Source organism: Poecilia reticulata, chromosome 18 (genome assembly GCF_904066995.2).
Source record: "Poecilia reticulata chromosome 18, P_reticulata-male-v2, whole genome shotgun sequence".
In the NCBI taxonomy this organism is placed as follows: domain Eukaryota; kingdom Metazoa; phylum Chordata; class Actinopteri; order Cyprinodontiformes; family Poeciliidae; genus Poecilia; species Poecilia reticulata.
Window position 1 is genome coordinate 9,610,643 of NC_088847.1, and position 14,669 is coordinate 9,625,311.

Here is a 14,669-nt window from a genome sequence, read left to right on the forward strand (position 1 = left end):
CTGAGCTCAGAGCATGTTTTTAGAAAGAGGAGGAGGATTTAACTTAAGGGGTTTAAAGCCAAACTTAAAGATTCGTAGTTTACGAACAAGAAAAAGCTTTTGTATTTCAATTTATGTATAAAGTTATGGAACAAGTTAAATGAGGAGGTAAAACAAAGTCAAAATTTAATACAATTTAAAAGGAAATATAAGGAGGTCATTTTCATTAGATATAAAAAAATGGGTGAGAGAGATACCACTAATGTGTTTATGTAAATAGAAGCTAACGCATATGAGTGTATGTGGGGATGGATGTATATATTTAGACATGTAAACCCAGATAAAAAGGAAAATTAATTAACACATGTTTATTTTTTATCTTTTTAATTGATTTAATAATGAGGGTCCATTTAAAAATACTGTATGAGTTTATGGAGTTCATAAGTTTCTTACTTCTTCCTACTCTGTTTCGAGCATGTTAAGATTATTGTGGTACAAAAAATAAGTGTCTTTCACATTCCTTGTTCATGTGTGTGATTTTATATTTTTATCATGTTCAAAATAAAAATATACATTTACAAAAATATGGGATTATTATCCAAGAAAACAGCTTTTATCTCATTCAGGAGAATCATTCACCTCTGCTGCAGCTGTTGCTCCTCTTTCCTGTCAATGGAGAGATAATTTGGTGAGACATTTCTCAACATTAAACATTTGTTAGTCTTTGAGACTTGAACATGTTATAAGATAAAATTATATTTTTAACCATTTCAGTGATTTACTTTAAACCTTCTGTTATAAAGCATATCAGGAATACAAAGATTGATACAATCTAAAGATATTAATAGATGATCTGTTTTGATTCATCTAAAAATAAACACTGGATAAAAAAGCAAAATAGGAATGTAGAATCAATCTACCTTTTTTATTGAACTGCCCTTTGATTTGGTTAGTAATTTTTGTCGGTGTTACGTCTACAGTTATTATGTAGATATTAAATTATAATTACCATGGTCAACATTAGCATAGTCAAAATCTTCCGCTGGATGATGAATCATCTCTGCTGAATCTGTCAGATGAATAAATTGGGAATCACAAAAAACAGAAAATTAATGTTGCGAAACAATTTTCAAGTTATTTAATGTTCCATTTATTGGAGTAACTCTGAAGAGTTGAAGTTCTTTGAGTATTTAACATGTTTGGATTTATCTTCATTTGAAATATTTCATGATTTTCCATCATTTAGTCTCTCTAATCAGTCAGATGTTGAATCTCTTTCTGCTATAAAATATTTACTTTACCGTTTCCAGAAGTTTGGCTGAGTTGAATTGTCTCATAGTGGGAATCATCACCTAAAGACAAAAAAAAACAAGGTTAAAGTTCAAATGACTGGAAATAAATTAAATAATTACATCATTTTCACACAAAGTAGATGTTGCCATGGTTTGTTTTTAGTTGTGTTTGAGTAGTTTGCTATGTTTCCTGATAAAATTTTCATATTTGCTTCCAGTGTTAATTTTATTCATTTCATAAAAATGTTACAGCTGTATTTTTATGTTACACTGTTGAAGAGTGATAACTATGTATATAATGTCAGAATATTTTTTTCTACGATAATGTAAAAATGTTATTCACTTTGTGTTTATTTGTTTTGTTTCTGAAACTGGTTAATCAGAAAATTTAGTAAATATAAATCTCAATTATTCATAAAGATGTTTAATGTGAGACACACCATGAAGCAGAGAGCTGGGAACAGAACCGTCATTCTGGGTCACTCCAGGATCTGGATTGCTGCTCTCTGGTTGATTCAATCTAAGAATAAAAAAATACTTTAATGTTTCCATGAAAGTCATTATTTTTGATGCATGTTTAAAGAGGGAACAGATGTTTTTCACTGACCTGATATTGCTTAAATCTGCAGGAATAAAAGACATTTAACAATTTTTTCTACTTTCAGTCCATCTTGAAACATCACAATAAAATTAAAACATTTGAGCAAATAAAGTTTTGATTAAATCTGATCCTTTATTGTCAGAAAAAAGTCTCACCTTTGGACCGTCTGCAGCGCCACAACAAGACCAGGAGAATAATGACAGTAATGAGAACGATTCCAACAGTTAACATGATGGAAAGTGAAGAGCTGACAGGACTGGATACAGTTACTGGAAATACATTTTTTTTTAGATTTGATGATATTATTCACTAACAACAGATAAATGTGACTTAAATTTGACCATCATATAAACATTGTCAGTGTTCACCTGATTCCTAATTAAAGTGAATTTTTTTTAAATCAAACATTTTCCTCCTCCTCACCTCTAACAGACATCCAGCTCCTCGGTGCATCTTTTCCTGAATGTTGACATTTGTAGAAACCTTCATCTGACTTTGACACTGCAGAGATCTTCAGCTCCCTCTGCTGCCAGAGTCAAGGAGTTTATCATTATGATAGAAAAACACATTGGAGAGAAGATTTTGTTCTTTATCTCTGCAGCTCAGAGTAACAGGATCTCCTTCAGTCACAGGATGAACAGGACTCAGGAGGAGAGGAGCAGAAGAAGAATCATCTGTAAAACAATTAGAGAATCATGACATTTAGTCAGATTGGTGAGAGTAGAACTAAACAGCTCTAAACAAAAATCATTTAAAATTCATGTTTTATCTCATGTTCCTGGAAGAAAACATCTAATGTTGTAATATTAACACCTTATATTTGTTTTGTTGTTGGTGACCTAAATATTTTCTTTTTAAATCCAGGGTATTTTATAGATGTCTATCAGGACCACATAGTTCTTTTTATATTTTGACATTTTTATTTATGACCACATGCGATCAACATGTAACAACTATACAGTCAGAGTGACTGACATTTTTTGGAGTTTTTTCTTATGTAACAAATGTAAATGCCAGAAAAGGAACCTGGAAAACTAAGTACAAACAGGAAGTCTCCTCTGATTCAGTTCATCATCCAGTCTTTCATGTTCGGACTGTTCAAAGTCAGACTTCCCATGACTCCCAGGGAAATCTGCTCTAACTCAGTCAGATTGCTGCCTCATGTTGGGATCTGGAGTTGTTTGTTTCATCCACCAGAGGGCGTCTGCGGACCTTCGCACCTGAAACCATTCTGCCATCAGGAGCTGTATAACTGGAGGAGGCTGCCCACTTCTCTGCCAGATTGTTAGCCAGTTATGGTACATGCTTACCTCAGGTCAATACTTACTGATCCCTTCCAGGATTCTGATCCTCTTGTGTCTCTGACTTTTTGCAGCTGGTTGTCCTGCGACGTACTGGTGAAAGCAGATTCTGCCAAAGGCCCTTCTGGACCTACAGATTGGCAGTCCCCCTCCAAGCACAACTCCAAGCAGTTTAAGCTCCCAGACTTACCTGTCCGTCCTCCAACGCCGCCGCAGCCCTCCATCCTCAGCACCTCAAACAAACTCCGGATTCCACAGGATTCCCCCCAGTCCTTTTCCCTCCCGATTGGAGGTAACCTCGCCACCAGCACCATATCCAAATTTCCGACGACCTCAAACTTACCATCTGTTTCTCTCAAAGCTGACCTGAGTTCCAGCCCAAACGCACCGGGCTGTGTTTACCTGTGTTTCTTTTCTTATTTTTTGTAATAAATCTCTTAAATCATTCCCACTCTCTGGAGTTGATCTGCATGTGGGTTAAAAAGTTAGACCCCAACATGACACTTCATCAGTTCAGAAACTTTTCTAAAAAAAAGTTTCTGAACTGATGAAGTTTAATTTTAAATTGTTTTAAATTTTAAATTTAAAACAATTTAAAATTACTGAAAGATAAAAAAATCGCTCACAATTTATGTTTGAGTTTTAAACATGAAATCACGGCTTGGTTAACACTCAAAGAATCAGTGGAAATGTTTTTTTCAAATACATCATGTCATTAAAAAGAGCTCACACACTTTAAACCTTGGTCAAACAAAACTAATGTGATTAAGGAATTCTTAACAAAATCAGGCAAAGTTTTAGTTTAGTTTTTCCTACAAGACAAACATATTTTAATTTAAAAATAGCTCTGAAATAAGTTTAAATCAAAATGATGTGATTCAATAAAGAAACTTTACCACCAAATGACTAAAGGATGAGCCTCTCATCTTAAATCCATTTATAGATTAATTTAGGTATAAATAAACTACATTTTATTCTACTCTAGTTAGTTTTGCTCTGCTGGTTGTCATCATAAACTGCAGCACTGAACAGAAATTCAAGATTCAGAGCTCATTTGTTCATTGATGAACACAAACTAAACTCACCAGTTTCATGAATGGTGATTTTATCACTGGTTTCAGTGTAGAAAACTGGATCTCCTCTTCCTCCTCTGCAGCTATAAACACCTTCAACTGAGATGATGAAGACTCCATCTGGTTCCCTGTTTCTGATGGGCTGAGCTGTACGATCCACTGTCTCCCGTCTTAACAAATCAAACTTCCAGCCATCAGATCCACTAACAGAGCAGGTCAGTGTTATTCTGCCCCTGCTGGTATGATTGTATCACTGGCTGTTAGTTTGGCTGCAGGTTTATTTGCTGGTGATTGAGACAAAGACAATGATAACAAAATTATCAAAGTTGTACTAGTTTTATTACATTCAGTTTTGTTTATTTATACAGCACCAATTAACAACAAATAATATCACTGTTCACTTTATAAGACAGATATGTTCAATTAATATCCAGGTTTATAAAACACTATTTTGTCCAAATTTTAAAAAAATCAAATTTATTTCACTAAAAAAACATTTTATTCAAATAAATCACAGTGTAAATTTTTATGGTTTAATTTAACCACTAAAATCAAACGAAAATAAACTTTAAGCAGGACTGATGGGACATGTTTCTTTTAATGTTATATAAAATATCAATATAACTATTTTCTCATTACACTGTCAAAGTTGTTAATCACATCTGGTCTATGTATTCACATATTTACTAAAATATAATAAAGAAAACTATTTTTTTTCCATAAACACAAACTTTACTTACTTACTGTCTGCATTTTCTAAAATGTAGACAGGATTGTGCAAAAGTCTTGGTCCATCAGTTCTAAACTCTCTAATGCAAGAATCTAAACTTTTTGTCACTTTTAAAACTGATTGATTTCAATGATCCTTCAGACTTTTTAAGTAATTTAAGAGTTTTTGTTTTTCTATCAGCTTTAGTTGTTTTATTTTTAACCATAACCTCTTAAATATTATTGATATTAAATCTAGAATTATATTTACAAGAAAGAACTAAAATCACTAATTAAAGCTGATTTTTATTTCATGTGTTTAGAAATCTAAACTAAAATGTTTCAACAACATAGAAAAGTTTAATGTGTATCAGAAAATATGACTGAAGAAGAGACTTGATGAAAAATGTAAATAATCACTTAAGTTTTATAACAGATGATCTACTTACAGACAGTTAATGACAGATCATCACTCCACTCTGTGAACTGATAGTTTTCTTTTCCTCTGCAGCTGAATTTGTCTCTATCAGCTGCAATAATCTTGTATTCACTGGATGTTGGAGAGTTTCTGTAGTTTGGTCTCCATTCATACGTCCACTCAGTTCCTCCTCCTCTGATCTCACAGCTCAGAGTGACCGTCTCTCCTCTGAATATCTGAGTCCAGTTGGGTTTACGGGTCACAGTGGGTTTGATGGAAACTGTTGACATAGAAAAATCTCTGGTTAGAAATGTAACAACAATAAAGTCAGAACTAAAACATTTGCTCGTTTGTCAGAAGGCTGTGATTCTCTGTGTTTAGAGGTCAAACTGATTTAAGAAAAAAAAATATTAAAACTGAATAATTTGAGGACATAAATGAAATAAGTGAATTCTAAATATAGAAAAAAATTAACATTAGTCGAAAAGATAACAGAAATAAGAAAACCACATACACTTAAATACTTTTAAACTTATTAGATTTTATAACAGTTTGATGTGAACTGTCAACATCACTCATGCAGCAAGATGCAGTTTAAAATTATTAGCCAATATTACACTTAATGTCATATTCCATAATTGAGCTTGATGTATAAATGTTTTTACAAGTTCAAGATAATTTGTTTCAGTGATGAACAGAAACTAAACTCACCAGTTTTCCAAATGGTGATTTTATCACTGGTTTCAGTGTAGAAAACTGGGTCTCCTCTTCCTCCTCTTCCTCCTCTGCAACTGTAAACACCTTCATCTGAGACGTTGAAGACTCCATCTGATTCATTGATTCTGATGAACTGAGCTGTATGATCCACTGTCTGTCGTCTGAACAAATCAAACTTCCAGCCATCAGATCCACTAACAGAGCAGGTCAGTGTTATTCTGCCCCCTGCTGGTATGATTGTATCACTGGCTGTTAGTTTGGCTGCAGGTTTATTTGCTGATGATTGAGATAAAGACAATGATAACAAAATTATCAAAGTTGTTCTAGTTTTATTACATTCAGTTTGGTTAATTTATACAGCACCACTTAACAACAAATAACAGGAATCATTGTAAGACAAACAGCTTCAATTAATATCTAAGTTAATGAATTCCCATTAGTTGCACATTTAAAAAATCTGATTTGATCCAAAGGGAGAAATTCAGTAACATAGTCAAAAAAGTTTTATGGTTTTATTTAATCAGTAAAATCAAACATAAATAAAAAAAACTATACATGCAACTGATAACATGTTTTCTTAATTTTATTTTGAGAAAAATCAATGAAATATTGACTCATTTATTCTGTCAAATGTTTTTAACCAACAGCATCTCTGGTCTTTATCTACTGACACATTGATTTAATGTAACATTATAAAATGTCTTTACTCAAATATAAACTTTATTCATATTAGAGAACTTACTTTTAGTCAACACATTAACTGATGAAACACAGAAATCATAATAATCTGACTGTGATTGAATCAAATCATGTTGTATCAAATCCCAGTCAGAGCTGAACTGAACCAAACTGAACCAGAACATCTTCTAATGTTCTGCTGCTGTCAGGAGAACTGGGCTGGAAATCAGCTCTACTGAACAAATCACTTCTCAACAGTTACTTTAACAGGTAATTCATCATAAATCCAGAATTATACAAAATATCACCTGAAATTATGTTATTGCTATAGAACTGTCAAAAACATAAAACACACATTGTGTAACGGGCCAGTGCTCCTCAATATTTTTCAAGAAATCTTTATCTTTTGTTCCACTGTGAGCTTTGCTGATCCTGTATTCACTGGATGTTGGAGAATAATCTAACCTGGTTGGTCTCCATTCATACGTCCACTCAGTTCCTCCTCCTCCCTGGATCTCACAGCTCAGAGTGACCGTCTCTCCATTATATATTGGAGACCAGCTGGATTTCAGGGTCACACTGGGTTTAATGAAAACTGATCACATAAAAAATATCTAATAAAAAACATTAGCAGTAAAACTTTTCCTGCTGTGTTGATGTTAATCATATCATGTCACAAATTGCGGCATTGTTGCAATTTTACATCTAAAACTCAAAAGGATAAATCAGTTCCAGCAGAGAACAGATTTTACCTGAGAGTTAAAGTCTTTGACACATTCATACAGGTAAAAGATAATACAGCAAATTTTCCATTAACTGCAGCAGAGCCACATGTGGTTTATGTTTTAAAATGTCCAACAAGAAATCTCTAAAGTCTCAGACATCTGAGCTTGAGAAGCATCATGTTCACATAAGATGGATTATGCAGCTGCTCAGCATTTTTGATTTACTGATGGATTTATTGAATATAAGGAAATGATCTGATTGGGTCAACAGTTCATCTTTGATTTGATTGTTGTTGTTATCTCACTGTGAAGATTGTGGTTCATTCTGTTCATTGTTTCAGTGACTAATAGGCTTGTAATTATACTGTTTTCTCTCCATTTATTCTGGTTCACTTGTTCCAGATTGTTTATATAAAATAGCATGAATGTTGTGTTCACTGTGTCAAAAAGTTTGTAAAATACTGCATAATCTGTCTGTTCCTAGTGATTATTATTTGATATTGTTGGTTCAAATATGAACTATTTCTATAGAACTGGGACAGAAACTGATGGTCCAAACTGAATCTCTAATTAGGTTGATGATTAAAATGATTAAACTCACCAGATTTAATGTCGACTTCATCGCTGTATTCAGTGTAGAAAACTGGATCTCCTCTTCCTCCTCTGCATTTGTAAACACCTTCCTCTGTGACACTGAGGACTCCACCTGGTTCATTGTTTGTGATGAACTCATATCTATTATACACTGACTTCTTGTACCAGTAAAACTTCCAGCCAGCAGAGACCTTCACTGAACAGGTCAGTGTCACACTGCCCCCTACTGGCAGGGATGTTGTCACTGGTGTTACTGTGGCTTTGGGTTTATTATCTGTTGAGGCAAAACATAAAAACAAATAAATATTCAGATTACAATCTGGAGCCACTAGAACCAAACACAAATAATGAATCCTTAGCAAAAACTGACAGGTCTGTTCTATCATCATGCTTATAATAATTATGAAATAACTGATATCTTAAAAAAATATAATAATAACACTCTAGATATTTGATTCTAGAGTGTTATCTAGCAAAACCTCAAGCAAAATGTAAACAAAATCTCAAATCTGCAGTAAAAAAAAAAAATCTGATAATTTCTAATGCTACAACTTGTATATTTATGAAGCAGGAGGTCCAGAAGGATGAAGGTCCAGACTGAACGACTCAGGAAGAGTTTTTAACATCAGAATGAAAGAACTCAAGAAAAATACATAAACACACAGTCAGTGTCTGGACAGAACTTTATTATGTTGCTGGTTACTGAGGATCACTGCAAATCATATTTTAAACACAGAAATCATAATAATCTGATTGTGGTTGAATCAAATCATGTTTTATCAAATCCCTTCAGAGCTGTACTGAACCAAACTGAACCAGAACATCTTCTAATGTTCTGCTGCAGTCAGGAGAACTGGGCTGGAAATCAGCTCTACTGAACAAATCACTTCTCAGTCACTCAACAAGGAAACAGCTGCTGACAACTAAAGGCTGAACTATTTTTAGTCTAGTGGTGATTTTCCTAAACTTTCAGACAATCAGATGAATTGAACTCAGAGGAACCACAGTGGTAAAACTGCAGCAGGACCAGAGAATCACAATCTGCCTCCTATCAGCTTTAATTGGATCAATTAAAGATGGAGTGATTTTATATGAGAGACATTTTACTAAAATAGAGACGGTATTGAGCAAAAGTCTTGGTCCAATCATCTGTTCTCTATGCTCCTTCCAATCTTTTGATCATATTTAAAACTGATTGTTTTTAAACTTCCTCCATGTTTATATTTTCTCTCAGTTTGGGGTTATTGATTTTAAATAAATATGACAGAAATGAAGTTTAACATTTATAACATTGTTTTACTGACAAAACATTCACTTCTGCAGATGATTATAGCGATATGATATTTTTTCTCTAAAAAATTGATCAATAAATGATTTTAAGCAGCAGGAAAAGCTGATTTTTAGTTTTTGTCTGAAACTTTAAAATATTAAAGCAATATAAAATTCTAGGTAGGAAAAATGTTGCTGATTAAATGAGATTGATGAAACATTTGTAATAGTCTCTTCATGTCAATAACAGATTACTTACAAACAGTTAATGAGTAATAATCACTCAATTGTGTTGGTTCATCGTTTCTTCTTCCATAGCACCTGAATCTTCCACTGTAGGCTGTTATTGGTATGGATTGACTGGATATTTCATAGTCTCTGTCATTTATTTTCCAATAATACGTCCACTCAGTTCCTCCTCCTCTGATGTCACATCTCAGAGTGACCGTCTCTCCTCTGAATATCTCAGACCAGTTGTGTTTCAGGGTCACAGTGGGTTTAATGGAATCTGTTCACATAAAGAATCTCTGGTTAGAAATGTAACATATAAACATTTCCTGTCATGTCAAGAATCAATCATTTATTGTGTCCAAGGGTAAATATGACAACAGAAATTTTGTCGATTTTTAGGACAAAAAGTAATCACAGATGATACAGAAATAAAAAGAATATATTCATTCAAAAATCTTCAAACATAAAATGTATATTTTGTACCAAGTTCCTGTATGAAGTTTGCACCTGAGGTCAGTGTAGTTGTTTCCTTTGAATCAGTTAAAAATATAAAAATCTGTCAAATCATCAAATGATGGGAGTTACAAATGTTTGTTTGTGGTCTGGAGAAACTGCACACTAAAAAACAATTAATTAAATCATTTTACAATATTAAATACAGATAAACATCATCAGGCTGCAATAGTAGTTATTTAGCTGAAATCATGATTTCCTGCACATCTTCCTGAACCAGGATCCTCACAGATGAACAACAAACTATAGAGACAGTTTGTTGTTCTAAAAAATTGCAGAAATGTTGCAGGTTTTTAATCTAAAAAATAATGTATTTGCAAAAATACAAAATCTAAAATACAAAATCTAATCAAATATTTTCATCTAGTTTGTAGTGCAAATATCTTAAAACACTTGAAAATAGACAAGAGAAACTTACAAGGAACTTATCAGCAAATAAAACGATTCTGAACTAGTGATGAAAAACTATTAGTTCCACTGGCAGATTATTTCATTTATCACAAGAAGAAAATATGTTGAGCTTGAAAATAATAAATCAGCTCCAGCAGAGAATGATGTTTCCTGTGACTGAAACTTTGAAACCTTCACACACACAAGAAAACTGTTAAGTCATTTATTGACTGCAGGCATTTGCAGGATGAATTGGAGAGAAAACCCGAAGATCCACCAACCAGATCAGACATTTCTAAATCTGACTTTATCAGAGGGTTTTTTATTTTACTGCTGGAATTTTAACACAGACCACAGATCTAAAGTCTTAGCATTCATATATCAAGCATATCAGTGGTATTAAATTAAATTTAATGGTTTCAACAGAGATAAAAGATTAAATTTTTAATTTAGGATTTAATTAGACAGTCCAAAGAATCTTCTTCATAGTTTGATTGTTGTGTTGCTAATAATCTTTGTGTTTAAGTTTGATTTGTTCACAAATTTCACCAAACTTATATTTAAACACTCTTAGTGATGCTGATGATGCCAGGAATCCATCCATCCATTTTTTTACACCCTTATCAAACGGGGGTCAGGAGGGATGCTGGTGCACAGCTGTCAACTGACCCCGAGAGGCGGGGTCACCCTGGACAGGTCGCCAGTCCATTACAGGGCAACACAGAGACAGACAACGATACACACACTCACAGCTAAAGAGAATTTAGAGAAACCAATTAACCTGACAGTCATGTTTTTGGACTGTGGGAGGAAACCGGAGTACCTGGAGAGAACCCACCATGCACAGGGAGAACATGCAAAGGACCCCAGAATGGGAATCGAACCCAGGACCTTCTTGCTGCAAGGCAGCAGTTCTACCAACTGCACCAATATCTCAAAAAATACATATTTGGATCTTAAAGACAATCTTTCCTTTGATCCAGACCAATACTGACTTACAGAAAACAAGAATAAATCACTGAAGGTATTTTTGAAATCTCAATGAGAAAATAAACTCATTGAAGACAACAAAAGATCCAATGATATTTGTTGTAAATGTAAGAAATAATAGTCAGAATAATTTTCTAAAAAACTGCACGATTATAAATAGTAAAGTCTTAATGACTGATGGTGAGATTAATAAATGTCAGTGTAAAGAAAAGGGAAGTAACTTTGTCCACATTAACTTTTTGCCTTCACATCACAGACACCAGATGGCACTGAAGAGAGAAAACCTTTCAACTTTTACAGAAAAGCACAAACCTTTCTCCTCTTTAAGGTTCCTCTCATGTGAATCTTCAGTTTTAAACACATTAACATCTTATAAACATGCTAACTTCATATGATTAATATAAGATGCTGAGGCAGCCATTAAATGAGTTAGACAGTTTGATCTTGAAACCAGACAGTTACTGACTTGTTTCCGTGTCTCTTTCCTGATTATAGTCTTTATTTCCTGATTCCCTCGAATCAGTTGAGATGATCAAATAGAGAGAAAAATGTTCATCAACGGTTAATATTTTGTACTTAAAGATCTTTATTTCAACACAAATCGATACAATGTTGTTCAACTAGCTATCAAATAAAACTGATAAAAATATATATTTTGTTTAAAATGCATAAAAATGCTTAAAGTTGGTGTTTAATTATATATTCATCATAAACTGAATGAAAAACAAACAAGAAAAACTGATTCTTACCTTCAGCATTTACATAGATGAGATGACTGAGAACTGCAATGAAGAATAAAAGCTGATCAGACATGATTAAAGTCAAAACAAATATATTTTAACTATAGCAGCATTTCAGGTAAAAATGCTTTGGTTTTAGAAATAAAGTCAGAGATAAAAAATGTAATACCAATAAGACTTTCCGTCTTTATATAATAACCCCAAGACAACATATAGAGTTAGAAACACACATCGCTTCTTGTCAAGGTGACAGAGAAACAGATCAAATAATGATAAACTCTAATTCCTTCATTCAGAATCATTTTGATCATTAAACATAAAGTCAGTGATGAACTTACAGAAAAATCCCAGCATGCAGAGCAGAGCGTTCTCCATCCTCACATCCAGACCTTCTGCTCATCAGAAAGGTTTCTACGATGTTTTATCTAGAAGAATGAAGCAGAAGTTACATCTGTCACACATAAATGACACCAGCATGTTTTATGCTTCTCAGTATAGCTGTGTGTTTCCTTCCCTTTATCACAAACGTCAGAACAGCAGCAGCTGCTTTGATCGCAGCAGTTGGTGGGTTTTATTTTCTGTCCACTGCACAAACATTTCAACCTGTTTCATGAACACAACTATTAATGTGGTTATAAAAATACTGTGACTTTAAAGAAAGACCTTGATGTGAATCAGAGTTTTTGTGAGCAGTTTTGTGTTTAAAGTTTGCAAAATAGCTCGTTTCTTTTTTGATTCTTAAACTTCTAATTTTTTCAAAAAATATTTTTTCACACCTTCTTCGAGTAACTTCCTTTCATCTGCTTCTCAGCTCAGTGATGAACAAATGATCTGTCTGGTGGTTTTGCAGCTTCTTTGCTGCTAAGTGACACAATGGGTTATTATAATGTGATTAAAAGCAGCTCATGACTCATGGAACATTGAATACCATGATGTTACTGAAAAGGAGCTAAAGCTGGTGTGAATATGTGTAATATGTGTGTGTGTGTGCGAGAGAGAGAGAGAGGTTAAGTGAAACCAACAAGAGATGGTTGAGCCGCAGCAAGGCGTTCAACCAGGCCCGGCGGCATTAGTAGACATTGCCTGCCCACAGAGTCACCCGTGTCCCTCCTGGACTGGAAGTTGATTGTTGTTTTTACCTTAAAGTGGCCAACTCTGTTATTCCTATATCAATTTGATACAGTAGGGGCTTCCGCACTCCCCATGTCTCTACCTTCTGTCACTTTTTTCAGCAGTTAAAACTGTTTAAAACGTAGCTAACAAATGGTAACCTATTTTTCTGAGCAGCCTTTAAACGCAACATGAGCTCTAAGACCATAAGACATTGTAAACGACATCAATGGACAATAAGGGGAAGCATTGTTGACATGAGGTACTGAAGGGGAAGTGTTGGAACGAATCGCAACTTCTTAAAGAGACAGAGCAGCTTTGATGCAAAGTCTAATTTCTTTTAAGTAATTTTTAATATGGACAGCATTTTCATAACAACTAAAGGTAACACAGTTACTAGACTGTGCTATAAAATGGCACTATGGGCAATAAAGTCCTTTAGCTGATGATTTCTTTGACATAAACTTACATGTTGAGTCAATTTCCAACATATCATCCTCAGTCATTGTTTGAGGATAAAATAGTCAAAGTGCGGCAGTGACGGAGACCTGCTGCTGCTGTACAGAGCTATTCAGGTTTGTATTAGAATCATGGCAGAAAACCAGCAAAACACAAAAAACTTTGTAGAGTTTTGTCCCCCAAACTAACTGACTGAGTTGAGTAAAGCTGTTGGATGCAGGTAAAGTTTGCTAAAAGATAACTAGCTAGCTAATATCAATACAGCACCTTCAGCTTGTTAACATGTAGCCTGTAGGCTACTGATGTTGTCTATGCTGAAAAGTGGGTAGTACTTATTACATTAACTTGAATAACCTTTTTGGAAAAAAATGTTCTTATAGGAGTAGTTTTACTGCACTGTACCTTTTTCTTTTACATGTGTAATATTAATATTACTATAGATTGACTTTATCCCCAAAAATAATCCGATTCCCCCCCACCCTTTTTAAACTCGTCTGGAGCCGGGCTGCGTTCAACCTTAAATATCAGACCCAGATTATGACCTTGATGATCCACCAGCTCTGGATCATCAAGGTCTGGTGGATCCATTAATGCAGAGAATGAAGGATAATAATAGTGTTTAAAATTTAAACTGGTTCAAATCAATTTTTCTTTTTCTAGTTTTTTTTCATTTGATGTAGTTTTTCTGTATGTTTTTTGTTGTTGAAAAATTTAAATTTTCTATATAAAATGTTTTCTGTCCAACAGTGACAATATGCTTCTACTGTCTGTTTATAGAGATGTTTTTGTTTTTTTCTGGTTTCTAGGTTGTGAGAACAGACAGACAGAAACTTTATGGTTCCTCTTCGTGTCTAAAGAGCCTCATAGTGAGAATTACCTCA

The 14,669-nt window shown here is 33.9% G+C and overlaps 1 protein-coding gene across 1 annotated transcript; it reads right to left on the reverse strand.

Annotated features, from left to right (window-relative positions):
- Positions 1-4,154: 4,154 nt before the first annotated feature.
- Positions 4,155-14,376, reverse strand: LOC145548885 (high affinity immunoglobulin gamma Fc receptor I-like). The gene is made up of 5 exons (XM_081599957.1): positions 14,268-14,376; positions 9,615-9,863; positions 8,076-8,360; positions 5,404-5,652; positions 4,155-4,530 (listed from the first exon to the last, which is right to left on the reverse strand). Exons 1-5 carry the CDS (start codon positions 14,374-14,376, stop codon positions 4,469-4,471), a joined length of 954 nt encoding a protein of 317 aa, XP_081456083.1. The 3' UTR covers positions 4,155-4,468.
- Between the last annotated feature and the right edge of the window lie 293 nt (positions 14,377-14,669).